Raw genomic sequence first — 20,656 nt, forward strand, 5'->3', positions numbered from 1 at the left:
AAAGAATCACACGTTTCTGCTTAAACTCTGCTGACTCGCCATTGCTTACAAAATAATGACCAAATTCCTTCATATGGATTCAAAGCCCTGTCCTGTGGGGCTGGACTAGACTTCCGTCCTCAACTGACACTCCAGCCACTACTGCACAGAACTTGCCAAACTGTGCACTTTTGTGCCTCCAGGTATTTGTCAGTATGATTCTTTCAGCAATTCCAGATGGCATACACCTATTTATTCTGCAAAACACACTGTATTAACTCTTCAGTGAAGCCTTCCCCGAACCCACCAACACTCCAATCACCACCACCCCCAAAACCACGAAGAGGACAAATCCTTCTCTGTGTTATGCAGCCACCTTTATTAAAGTATTTTTCTTCTTTAATAAAAGGAGATTATTATTATTATTATTAATCTGCCTTCTCCTTTGTGAAACTTTCTAAGACTATTTTCATCATCATCACCATCATCATCATCATCATTAGTATTGTCTGCCTTCTCCTTTGTGAACTTGCTAAGACTCCCATATCCAGAATTAAGCGCTGCATTTATTGCCCAACCCTGTCCCTGGCATGCAATTCTATGCCAGCATATAACACAGCACCTGGCATTACCTTTATAATTACCTGCCCTATTAGACCCTGTGCTCCTTGAGGACATCATCTCATTCATTGCTGTATCCCCAGGGCCTAGTTAGTACCTGATACACTGTAGGTGTTTGATAAATGTTATTACATTAATAAACAAAATATAATTGCCTTCTGCCAAATTAGAAATAAACTGGTACTGAGCATTCAGTTTAGATACATGATTTCTTTGCATTCAAGTAGAATCCTCACTCTCCAGTGATTAAACAACAGCAAACAAAAGTGGGTCCACAGAAATTCAGCTGACTTAAGGAAGTGAGGCTGCAGCTTGCGGAGGAGGCCGGCTTCCAACAAGGGGAAGAACAAGCCCTTTAAACACTGAACAATTTCCTCACGTTAACTCCAGGAGGCTTATTTACACAACCGTGACTGCAGCTGTAAGAATGCTTTGTTAACATTCAGTAAGATGATTCTTAATAATGCCACGTCCACACCTCCACTAAGTGACCGATAAACATCCATTTTCACTTAGACGTTTTCTTGGAGAACAATCGACTGAGAATATAACAGCTACATGTATTTTTCATATCACTTAATTACACAAAGATTTAATATATATAACTTTAAACAAAAAGAACATAAGCCAGAATCAATGTGGCGTGATGTTAAAGACTTATTATAGTCTAACATGCCTAATCGATATCACAAGAAAATATGTAGCTGTACACATGTATACTGCAGCGTGATCTTTTTCTTATATGTGTTCTTGCTTTAACTTCTGGGCGGCATAAATCAGAAAAAGCAAAATGAAGAGAAGGAAGAAAAATCTATTGTAAATCTGGGGAAAGATACGAGAAGACTCAGAGTGCAATTAATTCAGCAACCATTTGTTGAAATGCCAGGAAATTACAGAAGGCACAAAGATGCACGGTGTAACGTCACTGCTGTCAGGAAATTTGAGAGTCTAAAATAAAGCTTTCCACTGCAACATACTCACAGAACTGAGCAAACATCAGTAAGGATGGCATTGAGCTTGTCTTAAAAAGAAAAATGTTACGTAACTATGACTAACTGGTTGTTCTGTATTCTAGAAAAACAACTCTTTTCAGCAGATTTTGACACTATTTCTATGGAACACACGAGGCAAATTTCTTTTTTTTTAACAAAATGTACCCATAAATATTTTGAGAAGCAAAAGCGACTTTAAAAGAAAAATAAACATAATGTTACTACGTTTAGACACTTTAAAAATCTTCACTTCATAACAATTATATGCTATACACATATAAATTATTGGAGTTATACGTCACGCATGTAACATCATTTATAAAAGTTTCAACTGCTCGACTTCCTTTAACTGCTCTTGGTCTGCTTTCTCATGGAACAATACCTACCCTTAGTAGGACGATACAGAAATGCTGGCCTTTGTATTAAAAATAAAGTTAACTAGCAAAATTGGAGCATAAAGGAGTCTATGGGCTGAAAAGTATATCTTCTCTTCGAAGTCAGCAGCTCCCTAACTCTTCTTTTTGTAAAGTAAAATCTAATTTGCTAATAGATATAAGAATCCAGACATAGTCAATAGATGCTATCTCTTAGTCACTTTTTAAAGCTTTGAGAAAACCTCTTCATGACCCAATCTCAAACAATGGTTCTATTACAGTTGTGGTTTTGACTATAAGCTGCTAAAATTGTTTTAGAAAGTAAGCAGATGTTAATTCACAATTGGATTTCTAATTGGGCAAGACTACTAACTCATCCTGCTCAAAAAAAACTTTTTAAAAATTATTTATTACTAAAAGTTATTTATTTTGCATGTTATCAAAGGCTTCTTTACCTGCAGATGGCTGGGAAACATTCCTGAAGACCTTTCTTTTTAACTAAAGATCCTTCAAGGCAGTACATAATGATGTCCATTACCTTTACAAAGAAGATACAAATCCAAAATTAACTTCAATACTCAGTTTTCCCAAATTTAAAATATCAACTTTGGCCTCACTGGCATGAGAATTCTAGATACTTTGATTTTAACATTTACTTTAAAACTACAGTATATTTACTAAAACTGCAGTACATTTACTTTATATTATCAGCTATCCTTCCTCTCATCGGTGGAGAACATTTTTAAAAGACAGCACACAGTAAAATAAAGAAACCAGACTGGTTTACTTGAAAAGCAATTCACATTTATGTCCAGTGTAGGTTTTATTCAAGCATGCTATATGTTTTGTTTTATTTATAATGAAAGATACCAAAGAGAATATAACCTTTAAAAATTACTCCAACACAGGGTAATTGCATGTGGATGGTAAGCGGGCAGAGCAATCATTTTGATTTTTGAAGAAATTTAAATAAGGCCTCCAGAAATGATACAGAAGTTCGTTCACTTTAGTTACCTCTCTCTTTTTTTTTTAGAGGTGCTGGAAATAAAGATGCTGATTTACATTACTCTGCTAGAATATTTTATTTAGGTTGTTGATGCAGCATTTAAAACAGAATACTCTTACCTCCACAAGAAGATCCACAACATCTGTAGGCATCTTTTCAATGAGAATTTCAATGACTCTCAGGATCTCCCCTTTAGCTCGTGCAAGGGTTGTGGTGTGCATATTCTGCTGCGATTGTGTGTTTGCCGCCAGAGCAGTATGTCTGTGGACCTATGAAAACACTGCATGCTATAGATGTGCTCCGCACTTGGTAGAGTTTTACATTCCTAGCCACTGGTTTAGTTTTCACTTATTAACACAACAGGAAAAGAAAAAAAAGAACCAACAAAAACAAACATCTTGGGGTCAGTCAGGAAACACTTACATGCAAAAGAAAGTATTTAGTACAATAAAAACTCAGTATGTATTCCTAAGAGAATTCTAGTTCCTGGATATGATATGAGACTTCAATACAGTATTATCATGACATTTTGAAAAAGACAAACTGAAGGTCTGTGAATTTGGTATATGTGACACTGAGGTGGGTAGCAATTAGGGGGTACCAGCAATTACAAGGCATGACCCTTGCTTTCAAGTAATAATGGTAAATGATGCTTACATGGCACGTCAGCTGCATCCCAGGCACCATTCTAGGTGCATTATAATCAAGGCGGGAAACTTAAAAAAACATGCTTCCAGAAATAATGAGCACTCTAAATACAGCTGACCCTTGAACAATGCTGGGGGTCAGGGGTGCCGACCCTCCCCAAAGCTGGAAATCTGCATACAACTGATAGCCAGCCTCCATATATGCGGGTCCTCCGTGTCCAAGGGTTCAACCAACCACAGAACGTGTAGTACTGTAGTGTTTCCTACTGAAAACGATCTGCATGTAAGTGGACCTGCACAGCTCAAATCCATGTTGTTCAAGGGCCAACTGTAATGTAAGTTCAGTGTGATTCTTCTTCCTCATACAAACTGTTAAGTCTTAACACTTCAGAGGAGAAACAGCATTAGCATGACTAGTCCTGCAGGACTAGTCATGCAGGAGTGGACACGGGGAGGGGCAGCATAATTGTGAGAAATACTTTAGCATGTAATTTAAACCTCTATGGAAAGTGGAAAACTTGCTTTTAAAAGGTAATAAATGTGGACTGTTCCCTTAAAATATTAGTCAAAACACTAAGAATGTGGCAATCAATTGGCAGTTAGAACATCAACATTAAAATATTTAAAAATTATCTCTCTAGCCAAATGCTGGAGTAGAACAAATCCAAAGTATGGCTATTCTAAGTTGATTTAAAAATACACATATGTAAATGGTGAACATTAAGTTCAGAAACACAAGTTAATTGTTAATAAATACTCATTTACTCTCTTTAAAGAGGCAGTTTAATGCCCGGCATTGATAGGACATGTGTATGAAGTCAGACTGGCATAAAGCTTATTTAGGAAACTCAGTATTACTACCTCTGCATAGTCCACTGATGGGAAAAACTGGTAAAAAAAATTCCATGTCTCTTAAATCTGTTCACTTATATGTACATACACTTCATATAAATATGTAATATCCATAAAATATAAACACATAACATACACATGTATATTTTAAGTGCAGCGCCCTCTCACTAGAACTTCATGCACTGTTAGAAAACCATGGCCCCTTAGTCTACAAATCTATTTTAGATGAGAACTGAGAGTCCCACTGTCTCATAGAAACCTATACAATCTGCTACTTCCGGCCTTCCTTCTAGCTACATTCACATCACAAATATTAGCTGCTTGCCTTTTAAAGATAGCTCTGGGGCAAAGACAGGCCCAACAGGCTGCAGTTATCAAGACAGACTCAGAGGCATTTATTTAGTATTTTAAAGATTCATCGTATCTACAGCCAAAACAACTCACAGTCCTTACACCACTGACACCAGTCTGCATGTGATTCGTGCTGAAATGGAACAAACCTTTACAGAAAACTTAGGAGCTTACCGTTCTTTCCTTTTCTCCCACTCCTAAGACCTACAGGAAAGACCCTACCACTGGCTCATTGTTCTTTACTAGTTTTTCAGTTAGATGTGGGCGATTAGTTAGAACGCTAAGAATGTGGGGATCAATCGGCTTTCAAGTCTTTATCTGTGACATGTAATAGGAAAAACAATTAGCAAGTTTATGACTTACATTTTTGTTTACAGTTTGAGCCAGTGTTAAATAAGAAGTTTAGTTTTGATTACACATAGACACCTACACTTGCAAAATGTGGCTGCCTTTAATATATTTTAATTTGAACAAGCCTGCCATATTTCTGATGGAGAAATTACTGTCAAATATTTACAAGTGAATTAACTTTGAGAACAGAAATGAATACACAAGTAAGGAATGCCCCTCCGTGGAATTCAGGGTGCGCGCACACAGGTACCTATGTATTCATCCCAGGACTAAATTATTAACTTGCATTGTGCCAGAACAAACTGGAAGGATCATCTATGGATGCGGCGCCTCGGCTCACAATATCGAATAGGTCCTCTAAATGAGAAGCCAAGCTCACCTCTTTGGCTATGGTGGTGATGAAGGCGGGTGGTCTGGCGGTGGCGATGAGGGAGAGGGCGTGTCGGGCAGAGCGGGCGGAGTCAGCTGCTGGGCTCAGGGGCAGCCCCATTGTGATGCTAAACAGGGATCAGGAAAAAAAAAGGCAGAAAGAAAAGAAGCATTAGAAATATAGACTGAAAAGATTAGACACAGCTTAGAATGTCAGTTCAAGGTCAATGGGAGCACTCAAACAGAATATAATGGACTTGCAACAATGAGCAGTGATTAGGAGTCAGGGTGTTCCAGCATCAAATACAAAATCGAATAATTAACCGTGAAGATTGAAAACAGTATGTGCATCTGCCCTAAGTGTTAAAAACGCCTTGTTAACAAATTATCAAGAACTAGTACTGAATACATATCACAAAGCTCCGAATAGGCAAGGAAGAATACTGTGCAGGATATTTTCCTTTTTTTTTCCCCTTAAAGAAGTTAAAGGTAATAATTTGCTTATAAAGCCAAGATAAAAGGCTTATGTATTTAAGGCCCGTATCTGAGCAGAAGCAAAATTCACTCCTGTCCATGAAATTATCAAAAGAACTGAAATGGCAAATGTATTTTTCGTTTGTATAACATTTTTAGCTTGAAATATCCTCAGGTGTGCTGGTTTACCCCACACTCGGTACTTTCAGAACCAACCCACGAAGCAGCACGTGCTGCCAACAGTTACTCAGTATTGATGCAAAAGTTATCTCTATAATGAACAGGTACATGGCATCTCCCAGACTATATATAAGAATATGTACATGATAATTTCCAGGTATAAGATAAATAAGTGATGGGGATGTAATGTACAACCTGATAAATATACTTAACAAAGCAGTGTGTTCTATGTGAAAGTTGTTAAGAGAGTAAATCCTGAGAGTCCTCATCACAAAGAATATTTTTTCTCTTTCTTTCATTTTGTATCTGTGAGATCACAGATATTCACTAAACTTATTGTGGTAGTAATTTCATGACGTACATACGTCTAATCATTACACTGTACACCTTAATACTTACACTGTGCTGTATGTCAATTATACCTCAATAAAACTGGAAAGAAAAAGAGAAAAAAAAGAGTATGTACATGATGAACTAAATCTTTCTAGACTGAGAACGTTCCGATAAGATAGTGATGCTATGTATTCTTCTGCCACTCCTAAAACATAAAAATGATAATATTCTTCTGTTTGTAAGCTTCCTTTACATTTTGTATAAACTACTGGGGAAAGCATTGAGACTTTTCATTAAAATGTGGCATGTGGTCTGCACACCAACTGTATTCAGGGAATATTTCATTACTCAGTAAAACATTCATTATAGCTTCTCCCTCTAGTTGAATAATTTTGACACTTAAATATCCATATGGAATTATATTAGGATCTGTCAGGCTCCAATTAAATAAGTCTGTGTGCCTCATGTGTAAACTGGATTCTGTTTGCTAAAAATTCTCAAGTTTACTAGTATCTCTGTAATTGATCTAAGAATCGTTATTTTAACTTTTAGTTGAAAATAAAGGGGCATTACATCATTCTCATTAATGTTAAAAGAAGGTAAATTGATTATAGAAAATTCTGCTGATAATTTCTTTGTGACTCTGTTAAAACTGCTTCAGTCTTTGATGGATACGGTAACTGTCTCTATTCTTTCTTCCCAGCTGAGGGTAGATATAAAGCAGGAACCTGGAGGAGAGAAGTTTCCTTTGATGTTTACCACTAAAAAGAAAGATGTGAGCTCAGAGAACAAACACACATATTGAACAATAAACAGATGGAACGCACTGGTGGGCACATCACCCCCTGGGGAAGACCGTGATGCCCTAGGGACCCAGTAGGGGCTGGACAGAGGTGTTCAGCATGAAAGCAGGGTGGGGTAGCCAGCCAGTTTCTTTTCTGGCTTAAACTTTACTATTGAAAATTCAGCCAAAGAAATATTTACGACGTGAGCAGTGCTGGGCTAGATTGCTTAAATAATCATTGTAAAGTTTAGATCATATTTTAAGGTTAAGTTTTATAAAAAAAAACAGAAGCTAAACTTTTTAGATATTCTATGATGTTTCCTTTCTTTCATCAGCATGGATGAATAGGTGTTGACTGATAGTGTTGAAAGCTGAAACCAACAAAAATGGTTATGCTAATAGAACAATTCAGAACAAACCTTAATCAAATTTCCTAAGATCAATAAAATCACAGAATTTTGATGCTGGAAAGATCCCCTAGGCCACATCCCGGCCAAGCACTCAGCCAGGGAACAGGAGTGTCTGTTTCCAGGGCAGCTCATCGCACACGTGGCACGAGGCATGACAGAGAGGAACGAGAACTGTGCTTGGACTGTCGGCGGAGGTTTGAAGGGGGGCCTCCCCGTACTACTTTATGTCCTCTTGCATCTGCCCAGAGCATCCCTACGAGGTGGTGATATCAGTATTTTATGAAGGAGAAATCAGATCCAGAGAAGTTCAGTGAGGAGGCAAGGTAGCAGCACAATGTCTCTTAGGACAGCCAACTTCTGGAGAAAATAAAAGGGGTGGAAGGAAGCCACCCAAAGACACATCAGAGAATGGAACAGCAACAATCTGTAGAGGCATCGACGTGCACATGTGAGCGATTCCTGGCATCAGGATCCGGTAGGACATCAACATGTGGACACATCTACTGCTCTGAGGTCAGGGCTCTGCGGTGACCTTTAGAGCCTCCACAGTGCAAAAGCAGGCGGGCTCTGGGTGTGATAACAGAAAGGAGTTGCCAGGGCAACAAGGGAAGAAGAGAACCCTCGCCTCTCCCCTCTACTGTCTCTTCAATGCACCACTGCCAGAGTAATCTTCCCAAAGCCCAGCTTTATTTCATGGTTAACCTGCTTAAAAACCTCAGTGGGTCCTAGGGCTTAGAGAAAGCTTAAACTCTTTGACTTGAGAGTCTAGGCCCTCCATGATCTAGTTTTGCTAATTTATTATAACGCGGTCATTTCCACACCCATGCTTCTGAGGCCAGGCTAATTTCAAAGCTAGTCCCTAAGATTCAATTCCTTTCTTAATTGTATTTTGCTAATGCTTCTTCACTACCTCTTCTCCCATTGGACCACTCTCCTCCCTCCTCTCTGTTGTGGAAGCCTGCATGGTATTCCACAATTGCCACTGCACTCAGTTACTACCTACTGAAGCAAAAACAGCCAACAACAAAACCTGTTTACTCCAGGCCCTTAGCACTGAGTCTCATTCTGCCAGGCACTATGAATTCGTTTTGTATTATGAACTCTGCACAGATTGGAACCATAACCCTCTGTATCCCCTCAAAGTGCCCAGTACCGCCCTTGGACATGGCGGTAGCTCAACAGTTACACACAAAATGAAGTTACCTGGCAAATTCAGCAGGAAAAAAAAAAAATCACTTAAGCCAGTTATTTGACTGAATTGACTAGGCAATGAAGTCAAAGTAATTGATCCGGTAGTCCCAACAGACAAAGTCGAATTCTGCATGCAGTTATCTTGAAAGTCAAAAGTGTATTGGGCGTGTGATGTATTTCTTAATGAGGGATTCTAACTGAATGAGGAAGGATCATACTATCAGAGGCCTGAAATTAAAGGGGTGGCTGCCTTATTCTGGAATCTGTACGTAAACACAGAACTCACTCTTTCCACCGGATCCTGCTTATCTGGCTGTTACGCAGATCATTTGTTACATAGGTTTATAGGTGGGTCTTGGTTTCAGTCTTTATTCTGAAAAATATGATATGACACACTATTTTGCTCAGCATTTCAGTAAGCACATCCCATACGAGGTACCAGAGATGACAGATATTTTAAATAAAAGCCATGAACAGAAGAACAGCCCGCTCAGGCCAAGCTCATTCCTTACCTGAATGCTCATTAATCCTGCTCTAGCCATTATTCCATCACAGTAAAAGCTTTTTAAAAGTTACATGTAAGACTACCTCAGTTAAATGTCACCATCTACAACTGTCAGACTTCCCCATCTGTCAAACTGAGGAATACTGCAAGGGAACATTCAGAGGGGAAAACACTTAAACTTTCATAGAATAACCTGCAGATCATGGTCAACAGTGCTACGGACTGAGCGCCTATGTCTCCCTGAAATTCCTATGTTGAGGCCCTACGCCTCAGTGTGATGGTATCTGCAGATGAGGCCTTTGGGAGATAAGAGTTACAAGAAGCCAGGAGGGTGAGGCTCTTGTGATGGGATTGGTGCTCTTCTAAGAGACACCAGAGAGCTCACTCTCTCTCTTTCAATTTTGGTCACAAAGAACTCACGCGAGGACAGAGCAAGATGGCAGCCACCTACAAGCCAAGAGGAGAGAGCTCAGACTGAAACCTGCCTTGTTAGCACCTTGATCTTAGATTTTGACCTCCAGAACTGTGAACACAAGTGTCTGCTGTTTAAGACACCCAGTCTATGGTGCTTAGTTACGGCAGCCCGAGCGAACTAAGACAGACAGTAACGGGGCATTAACAACACTCCCCATTGAAAACACAGACTAAAATTATTTAGAAAAATATATACTTAATTATATAACATATATAACATCTGGGAATTCCATCCTACCCACTTCCTGATAAAACAGGTGTGTTAACAATTGTCTTTAATGTAATAAGGAATCTCCATTTCCTCTTTGTCATGTGGGACCTTAATTTGGTAAGTCACAGGCGGCATTAATTTCCTAACTCAAAGGTGGCAATTCCTCCAAGTGCATATCTTCTAGACCTATCTCCTATATACTGTGCACATTTACAGTGAGTAAAATCTATGCTAACATGATGTAGTTAAATGGTTTCCTCAAACTATAATTTTCTACTAAAAATAAATGTCATGAATAGGAAAAATGATCTAAATATTAAAGCCTACAGCACTTTAGCATTTGTACGGTGTGCTCTTTTCTCTATTTCCTGGCTCTCAAATCCAAAAATAGGATTGAGATTTGAGTTAAAATGTCAATTATTTTCCTCCATCTCTATTTTCTATAGTTTGTAAAGAATCTTTCTAACATATGGGGCTTATCTATGTTATAAAAGCATGTGTGATTTCCAGTGACTATGTTTCTCTCTTAAAGTTTGGCAACTGTGAGTATTCCAGAAGCAATGGGTTTCTTGTGTTCATCCACATCTGTCAGTCAGGGGGTGCTGAGGTGAGAGAACCTCACTGCCCTGCTCTTTCAGAATAAATGCCTGCAACACGAACTGGGAAAATGGAGTCAGAATCACAGACCACAACGCATACAAGAGCACAAGGATTTCTCTGTACTTCTATTTTTTTAAAAAGTAGGATTTTGGAGGGAGGGTATAGCTCAAATGGTAGAGCACATGCTTAGCATGCAGAAGGTCCTGGGTTCAATCCCAGGTACCTCCTCTAAAACTAAATAAACGAACCTAACCCCCCTGCCAAAAAAAATTTTTTTTAAGTAGGATTTTCTGCTGTCTCTAACATTTTATCCATATGTACATAACCCATGCAGATCTAAAAAATCATGAATTTATAAAAAAGATAATACTGAATGTGTCTCTATTTTTTTCCCACAATTAGCTGAGGATGGCTCAACCTATGATTTCAATGAAGTGCAGCTTGCATTTTCTACTAAACAGTCCAGCATAAATGAGCAGCTCAAAATCATTTATTTAAAAAATTCCTCTATTGGGAGTCTAGCCGTGGATAACTCGTCATAGACCGGGTAGCATAATCATGAGGTAGGGGAATAGCCAAATGGGAGTCGGGAGACCCAGGCGATAGTCTCAGCTCTTACAGGACTAGTGTAACTTCAGACAAGTTGTTTAATCTCTCAAACTTACTTTTACTAAATAGCATATTGAGGGCATTGGATCGGACGCTGCTGAAGATTTTTGTCTCTAAAATTCTACGACTTTATTAAGTGTTTACTGCAGGCAAATCACATGGGAGGTGTTTAAATACATAAGGATGAGCACGTGGTACTTGGCCCAAGCAGTCGGTGGGCTTACTGACACGTAAACGGGCTTAATTTCCAGAAGGCACGAAAGTCTGGACAGAAATGATTTTATTAAGTAGATGTTTAAAATCTGAAAGTACACTGAAAATTCTGTGTTGACCACTTTTAAGTCCTTTGAATAGGTTGCCTTTAAAGTTAGCACTCTGCTGCACTTGAATTCTGTGGGTGTAACATTTCAAATGCAGGACGGCACAGTGGGGAGAGTGTGGCTTTTGGTGTCAGTGAGACCTCACCTTTTTCACTGACCACAGTGTTCCTGTGGACAAGAGAAAGTACCTCTTTCAGATCCATTTCATAATCTTTCATAATCATTTTTATAATCTTTTAATAAAGAAAAAGGTAAAATCAATCCTCTCTTTGACCCCAAGTCTATTCCCTGAAGATAACTAGGATGGCAATTACATTCAAGTTTTTGATGAGAGCGTCCCAGGATTTAAGTTCTGCAAGGAATTAATGAATGAAATAAGCTAAAAATGATGTTTACTTTCATCTCCCTACATGTGGAGCACGCCGGACTTTCTCTTGTATTGTTTTAAGAGTCCTTTTTCTTCCCCGCCTCTCCTCACAATCATTCAAATGAAAGATTCAAATGAAACTCTTCCTTGTGCCCTCCTTTCCAAGTACTCAGCTGTGATGCGCCTGCCATGCTCTCAATGTCCATATCTTTACTGTCCTTTCTTACAAGATCATATCTTTCCTGTAAGATCTTACTTTTCCCATAAGACTGCAAGCACCTTGATCTTAGTTTCATGCAACTTTGTAACTACATACAGTATCTAACATTGCCCCGGCCACATACTCGATAAATGCTTGCTTAGTTAATAAACACAGTTGTAAAAGTTGGCAAAATATTTGAAAACACTGGAAAAAAGCTGGTTTTATTTTGAAGATGTAAATTTCTAAGTCATATTTCTGAAAACAAAACCATTATCCATTCTGGGAAAACATTAAACTTGAGCCACATATAGGTTTTCAGGAGACCTCTCAGGAGTCACCTCTGACAAAGGATGTGGACACATGGGAGAGAGGGAGAGAAAGAAGCTCTGCTATCAGAACCTGGCAGCAGTTTGAGCTGCCCCGCCCTGAGCCCATCCTTCATAAACTCACAAGAATAGGAATAAAGACGGAAATGTTGCTTATGTTTTTCTTTTTTTCTTTCTCAATAAACATGAACTGAAATTTTCAAAAAGTACTAGCTTAACATAAAAGCTTCTTCATAAAGCAAGCTTGAGATCACAGTCAGGAGCAAGGCGGCTGAGCACTGTCACCACGCACACACTAAAGCAGTGAGTCAGGCACAGAAGGGATGGCCCAGCAGGCACCACGAGGGTTAGGTGCACAGTCACCCCTGCACATGCCGCTGCTCCATCTGGCCCCACCTCAGTCCTTCTGCAGCCTGTACCAGTGTGTCACAGGCCACTTTCAATCTAAATCTTGTTCTAGATTAATAAGCAAACATTTTCTTGCTTATTATGCAATTTATCATGATGAAAATTACATTGGACTCCTCAAGGCTACAGGCTGATACATTCATTTATTCAGAGCTGTGTAAAGAGAGTTATACTAATCTTCATGACAGAAAAGGATGTAATAGCAAGATTTAAATTAGCCACTGAAAACTCAGAGTATTTGTGTCTGTGGACATACTCCATGCAGATAAAAGACGGCATGTCTTTACGTCTGCTGATATAAGCTTCATGTAAACTTATTTAAGCACAAAATATTAAATGGCTAGCCTGAAATAAAAACCCATCGCTTCTCCAAGGCAACAAAACAAGATCGCAAACTATTGAAATTGTGTTTAGATCAGATTTGAAAATAGGCTATAAAATTAGGTCACAGCAAAAGTCTGGACAGTCAAAAGCGTTAAAGGCTCCTCAAGGTAACCAGCAGGTGTGCTAACAGAAGCCACACGGGTGACTCTGGAGGCTGTCCACGGCAGCTACAGCCAAGGGGAGGGCAAAAGCTTGAAAATACGTCTGGACTTTGCACAGAGGCCAGCTGCCTCTTACTGCTGCTGCCAAGTCATGGGCTCACATTTCCTCCTAATCCTTAAAGTCAATTGGGAACCTTCAGGCCTCCTGTATCCAGAAACTATCCCAGCTGCCACTATGTCCAAGTGTTCATTCTAGAAATGGGCATCCCTTCCCTGCAGAACACTGGGACAGTAATAACGGAAGCACCGTCCATACTAACACCATCCATTCACTCTCTTAATATGTGCTAGGTCCTCTTCCGAGGACTTTGCAAATATAAACTCATTGAACATATGCCTTATGAGGTAGGTGTTTAATTAGCCCCATGATGTACATGGAACTGGGGTGAGAGGTGAAGTAATTTGCTGCAGAACTTACAGGTAGGGAGACCAGAGGTGAAGTTGAGAATAGGAGAGGGGGTGCTGCTTAGTTTGGAACGAATACCTGTTCCTGACCACTCAATCTTGGGACTTTGGGCTGGCAGTGCCCAGCTCTCCAGTCCAGCCTTCAGCTGCTTCTCTGGTCTCCACCTCCTGAGCATAGAGCAGCCAGCACCCACGACAGCAAAGCACACTAAACATGAAGCAACTTGGGATGTGAGAGAGGCAACAGGGAAGAAAAGGGCAGAGAACTCTAGTTTTTTAAAAGGTTAACAATGATAAGAATGAAATGCCAGTTACTGAAAAAAAATCAAAGGGGTGATAACATTTATAGGCAGACCTTGAAGATACTGTAGGTATGGTTCCAGAGCACCACACTACAATGAATATTAAAATAAAGGGAGTCACATGAATTTTTTAGTTTCCCAGTAAATACACAAAAACCATGTTTACACTATCCTGTAGTCTATTAGGTGTGCAGTAATAGCATTATGTATTTTTTTAAGTCCATATTTTAATTAAAAATGCTTTATTGCTAAAAAATGTCAAACCAATTTAAAAAATAACATCAGAGATCACTGATTGCAGACAACCATAAAAAATATAACAAAGTAAGAAAGTCTGAAATATTGCTACAATTACCAAGATGTGACACAGAGTCATGAAATGAGCAAATGCTGTTGGAAAAATGGCGCCAATAGACTTGCTCGATGCAGGGCTGCCACAGACCTTTAATTCGTGAAAAAGCAAAACAAAAACACAGTATCTGTGGAACGCAATAAAGCAAAGTGTAATAACGCAAGGTCTGCCTGAACATTAGAAGAGGCACCATGGGACAGGTCAAGAATCTCTACCATTAGGAATTCACACTCAACTAGGATGACGACACTAAAAAAGCAACAGTAAACTGCTGGTAGGAACAGAAAATGGTGCAGCTGCTGCGGAAAACAGTTTGGTGGTTCCTCAGTAGGTTAGACACAGAATTACCACGTGACCCAGCAATTCCACGTTTAGCTATCTACCTAAGAGAAATGAAAGCAGGTGTTCAAAGACTTCTACAGGAATTTTCATAGCAGCTCTCTTCAAAACAACCCAAATGTCCATCAACAGATAAACAGAGACAAAATGTGCTATATCCACAGAAAGGAATAGTGTTCAACTATTAGAAGAAGTGAAGTATTGAAAAACGCTACAACATGAATGAATCTTGGAATCAGTATACTAGGTGAAAGAAGCCAGACACAAAAGGCCACGTACTGTGTAACTCCACGTACATGAAACGTCCAGAATAGGCAAATTCATAGAGACAGAAAGCAGACTGGTGGCTGCCAGGGGCTGCTGGGAGGGAGAGTATGAAGTGACTGTGCAATGGGTATGGAGTTTCCGCGGTGGTGATGGCTGCATAACGTTTTCAAAGTACAGAATGTCACTGAATCGTCTACTTTAAGAGGGAAACAGTGGTAAATTTCATGTTCTATGTGTATGATATCACCGAAACAAAACAAAACAAAACAGACTTCCTCCAGGAACCAGGAGGCTGAGTTCTCAAGTCAATACTAACCTCTATCACCACCCAGATCTCCTATTAGGAGCTGCCTCAGCTCATCTTCCTAGCCCACTACTCGCATCACTGCTTCCCTGGACCACTGCAACCTCCTTACGGCTGATCCTTGACTGTGTGCAAATGAAAACTCAATAAAGTTGATTTAAAAATTAACATGAGTGCAAAGGAATAATTCTTCAAACTATGTGGTCATGTATTCTATCAGTAAAACATTTTTGAGCAAATATATATATTTATTATATATATAATTTGCCTTAAATATGGTATGTCTATACCATTATTAGCTGATACATCTTGAGGCACAATACATATAAATTTAAAATTATGTCACGTAAGTCACCACTGTCTCAAAGCTAAATCCCAATTATGTTAAAATGACAAAAACATACATCCCTTTCATCACCTATTTCCAATATTTCATATTCTTGAGATATTGGTCCACATTTTTGTCCATTAAAAACACTCAATTTGTAAAAAGTAATCAATCACCTCTGCTCAAACCAAACCAACCCAAAAAACAAAACCAACAAAAACTGAATGAACTGAACTGAGCACGTACTTGGCAAGCTGCTTCTCGGCGTCAGCACAGAGTTCGAGAAGCCCCATCAGGACAGCAGACACGTCCATGTAAGGCTCCCAGACTGTGAAGCCACGTCCGATCAGATCAATGGCTGTTCTTCGAACAGTACTGTGTGGAGGAAGTTTGGGGCTTGGTGGCTGCAGCAGAAGAAATGTCAGTGCCTTACCTGCAATTACAAAATAAAAGGCAGAGCAATAAAATAATTTTACTTCTGTGAACTTTTCTTTAAAGTATATTTTCAAAATATAAACCACTTTGGATTTACTTTTTTTTTAACTGAAAAGGGGTTTTTATGAAAGGTTTCTCAAGTTTAGTTTGTTCAACCATATACTTTAAAAAGAGAAGGTAGGCTACAATATTTTACACCATATTCTAAAGTGTTGTAATTACATAATAATTATATATAAATAAGTATATACAATTAAAAACATTCTGGTGATTCTAAACTTCTAAACAATGTTTCTCCCTACTCAGCATTCTGCAAAACGGAGATGGTTTCAAATAGCATAACATGCTATTTCTTCTTCTTCAAATGCATCTAACAAAGTTCATACGTCAAATACTTCTCATCAGTGACACTTCTCATCACGGCAACGTTTATCAATAGGGATGAGGGACGGAGAAAGTAGAATGTGTAGTTTGAAAAAAGTCTCCCCCACAACCCCAAGCATCTCTGTTCCTCCACATCCTGGTGCACTGAGGCACACAGTGATGTCAAGTATGTGGTAAATCCTTCACACAAGTTTGTTACACAACTTTTAAAAATATGACTTCTAAATCTGGCGAAGTGATCTAGATTTTAATGAATACGTATGCCTTTACGTATTTGTACTAGCAGTTTGTATACATAAACCTAATGGCTATTAAGCTGCAAATGCTCATCTACTTCAAAAGGCATTTGACATTTGGAAAAAAAAAACCCACTGGGGATTGTGAAGAGTACACTGTAATTCAGAAGAGGTTTTTTGTTTGTTGAAGGGAAGAAAGAGTTTATAAGTCATATTACTGACCAGCATACTGGTTAAGGGGAACAGGCTTCAGATTCAAGACAGAGTATTTCTCAGTTTTATAACATCTTAGGGGGTGGGCTTAGGAAGACACTTAGAGAGCCTCAGTTTCCTTATCTGTAAAATGGGGGTAACTCTCGCTCAGGAAGAGCCTGAGTGCTAAACGAATTAATGTATGCAAGGTATATTGTCAGGTGCCCCCATCAACACGTGTTCAATGAATGGCAGTCAGGGCTCGTTCTGAACAGCATGCTGAACTTGTCTGTTTTCAAAATTAAGAACACAGCATATAAACTTAAATTGAAAGCACTCAACAAATAAAAGCATTTACTTATTTTTATGTTTATGTAACGGAGGTGACAAGAAGAGAAGGATACTGTACAGTTGGGGTAAGAGTCGGTGAATGCGCTCTCAATTAGTGGTTCTGAATTTCTTCTCAGAGAACCCTTAAAGGTTCTAATAGAATGTTTTTAAAAGATTAAAGAAAAAAAAAGAATCTGTTGAAAGCCATCAGTCCTGTCCTCAGGAAACGATTACACATACATATCCAACAAATTCTGCAGAAGAATTTCAAAGAAGTCTTGGACCTTGGATTAACAAAGTACTGTAGTCGACTAAAAAGGTACACAATTATGGAAAGCCTCCTTGAGAAGTTCATACTTCATTCATTCATGTATTTGAAAAATTTATTCTCATACTTAGCCATGTAAATATACTATTTAAAGCTGCAAGCTTTGAGGATCATAAAAATGTAAACCCCTTACAAAAGTTTCCACTGTTCCCTATTTTCCACCAGATGCGTCCCTCGTCACACGTTATTTTTAAGTACAAGCATCTCTGTGCACGTCCCTCCTCCTCAGCAAGTCTGTTCGTTCTTTGAGGGTAGGAACTATGTTCTGTATGACTTAGCGTCTCCCAAACCACCAAGCACAGTGCTCTGCACACAGTGTGGACCTGAAATGGAAAATAGAGCTGCCTTTCCTGCGGGTACATTTCCAATGCGGCTCCTGGTGCCGGTCTGTCAGAGTGATAGTTCAAAATGCTGAGGAATCTCCCACTCTCCTGATATTCTTGACTTCCAGGAAGTCGTAAGAGCTGCGGGGAAACCTCCACTGCTGCTCTCTGCGGACATCCTGAATGGCAACGGCAACGGCTCCCGATCTAAGAGACAGGGCTCCCTGGAGGTGGGTCCCTGGTAAGCAGTATTGCAGAGGGGACGTCAAGTGTCCTAAACACAGTGTTTCACAGCTTTTCAATCATTTTCCTTCACTGCACTCTACCATTTCTGTATTCATTACCAGCAGGGCATTCTGGCATCCTAGGGACCTTACTGGTTTCTCACGGACTTTGCAGTGGGAACTCCAGAGGCACCTTCCTCACCACTCTGACAATTTTATCCTGAGAGCAAAAATAAAACATAAGTGGCCAATGTATTGAGATTTTCCATCATTTTTCTGACAAAGTGGGATGGGCGGCTTTGGGGATGTGGTCACTTGCCCTCCAACGCAATGACAGAAAAGGGGAAAATCAGGAAGGCTTCTCTGAAAGACCCGGGCCCTGCAACGGCCCGCAGCATGCCTGCTGCTCCCTGCACGTGTGGTCCACCGGCACAGGAAGGATGCCCAGCTCCACAGGAAACACGGGTTCCCCAGAGCACCACCACCCCTTCCTTTCTTCTCCTTCACTCGGGGATTTTAGAAGGAAAACTCTCCTGCGGCGTCTCTGGGTAACACACAGCACAGATCCCAAAAGCTCCGGCAGGGCAGTGTTGACAGTCTGGGGAGTCCATGAGTCGGGCATCAAGAGAAGCCGAGAGAAAAACGGCCTAATTGACACACAAATTTTAAATTTACTAGTAAGCAGATGATTTCTTTTTTTCCCCGATGATCTGTTTTGGAATTACAGAAAAATGTGATCTGTTTCTGTTAGAGATGAGATCACTGAGACCTGTGGGAGGCAAGTGGTTAGCTGCAGGGCTCTGTGGCCCAAGCCGAGGGTAATGTGACCGGTACACATCTCTGAACACAACTTACATCTTTACAACAACGTTTCATTCACGACACTCTACCCGTCTCCCCAAAACAGAAGATTAAATAATTTATACGTTTTATCTTATCTCACACAATGAGAAGACTGCCGTTACTGGTCCAGCAGCTAAATACAGCCCTACCAAGACCCCTGTAATGGTCTCGGCTTTATCTCAGTTGCATTGTGGTCACAAAATGGTTAAGTGCACATCCAGCACTGCATTCACCTTCAGGTAGAAAAAGGTAGAAGGCTGAAGGGCAAAAGGACACGCGCCAGTTAAGTCAAGTCCCCTTTTAAAAAAAGGTAGAAGGCTGAAGGGCAAAAGGACACGTGCCAGTTAAGTCAAGTCCCCTTTTAAAGTCTGGTTCTGTTTCACTGGTCAAAATTATACAATAATTTCCCTAGTTTTAAGGAAGGATGGGAAATGTAGTTTGCTAGCTGGCCACAATGCCATCTTCAACAATAATGAGGTTTTGTTCACGTGTAAGAGGGAAGGGGTACGTGGTTGGTAGCTGGCAATTTCTGCTGCATCTTCCCTTAGAATGAAATTCTTCTTTTTAGTATATATCAATTCCTATCCATACATTTAACAACCAACAATATAGCATCTTTGGGCATTTATTCTATTCTCTAAAGCTAATTTCACTTATTTATTTTTACTTTATTACCTTTTCACACATCTGCTAAATGAGTTAGTCCCCTGGGCCATGTGAAATTAAAAAAAAAAAACTTTTTCTTTTTGGCATGAGGCTTAGCATAGTGCTTTACATTCAATACCTACTTAGTACATAATTGTTGCTTTGGCAAATACTGAAAATTACACTGTATCTGCCCAAAACAGTCAATAAAATTAGGCACAGATCAGAAATTTCCAAGAGTCAGCTACAAACCTATACTGGTCTATGGCAAAATTTCCATGGCTCTATGGTGAAATGATAAAAATATAAACAATATCAGAAGTTTTTTTCATAAAGCTAAATTTATTCAATTCAAAGGAGTGCTTACACTAAGATTACATTCTTACTATTTTTTGATGAATAAAAGGTTTTTAATAAAATGTTACAGATATGGTATTTTTTAATATTTGCACTCCAGCAAAATAAAACAATTAAAGCATGGCTAATACTTCCACATTTTATTTTTGGAAATTTTACTGGCCTATGATACCGGCAAGTTGGGAAACAGCTTTGGCAGCTAATAAATTTACTGTTCTGAGGAACTACGAAGGTACTTCTGCACTACACAACGCAAGACTCAACAACAAGTCCTTTTACTGGTCACTGGCTCGTTACCGAGAATGCCAAGAGGCTCCTAACTCAACTCGTTACAGGATAGAAGTTAGCAATCATTCAAGTCAATCTGTGACCATATTCAAGGCCTGGTTATCAGATTCTTAGTCTTTTTTACTTGTAAGATGGGTCAGTAGACACTGTGACAGCCTTATGGTGGGAATTTAGCGGGCAGCATCCCTCCCCCTACTCGTGTGTCTAACCCAATGTGCATATGAACTAGCAAAATGCAGACAGGCTTAGAGCACTGGAAACAAATCAAATCAAAATAAAGCCCCTTAAAAAGC

General features: G+C 39.5%; 1 protein-coding gene across 4 annotated transcripts in view; it reads right to left on the reverse strand.

The window, feature by feature from the left end:
- Nucleotides 1–20,656, reverse strand: part of WDR7 (WD repeat domain 7) — a 287,874-nt gene that overhangs the window by 76,669 nt on the left and 190,549 nt on the right. For all 4 annotated transcript variants that reach the window (XM_072952162.1, XM_072952165.1, XM_072952163.1 and 1 more), the window contains 4 exons: nt 16,025–16,211; nt 5,553–5,670; nt 3,092–3,241; nt 2,422–2,504 (listed from right to left, as the gene is read on the reverse strand). In XM_072952162.1, coding sequence (XP_072808263.1) covers nt 2,422–2,504; nt 3,092–3,241; nt 5,553–5,670; nt 16,025–16,211 — 538 coding nt within the window. The remainder of the gene's footprint in view (nt 1–2,421; nt 2,505–3,091; nt 3,242–5,552; nt 5,671–16,024; nt 16,212–20,656) is intronic.

The sequence above is a fragment of the Vicugna pacos genome, chromosome 30 (genome assembly GCF_048564905.1).
Source record: "Vicugna pacos chromosome 30, VicPac4, whole genome shotgun sequence".
Classification (NCBI taxonomy): domain Eukaryota; kingdom Metazoa; phylum Chordata; class Mammalia; order Artiodactyla; family Camelidae; genus Vicugna; species Vicugna pacos.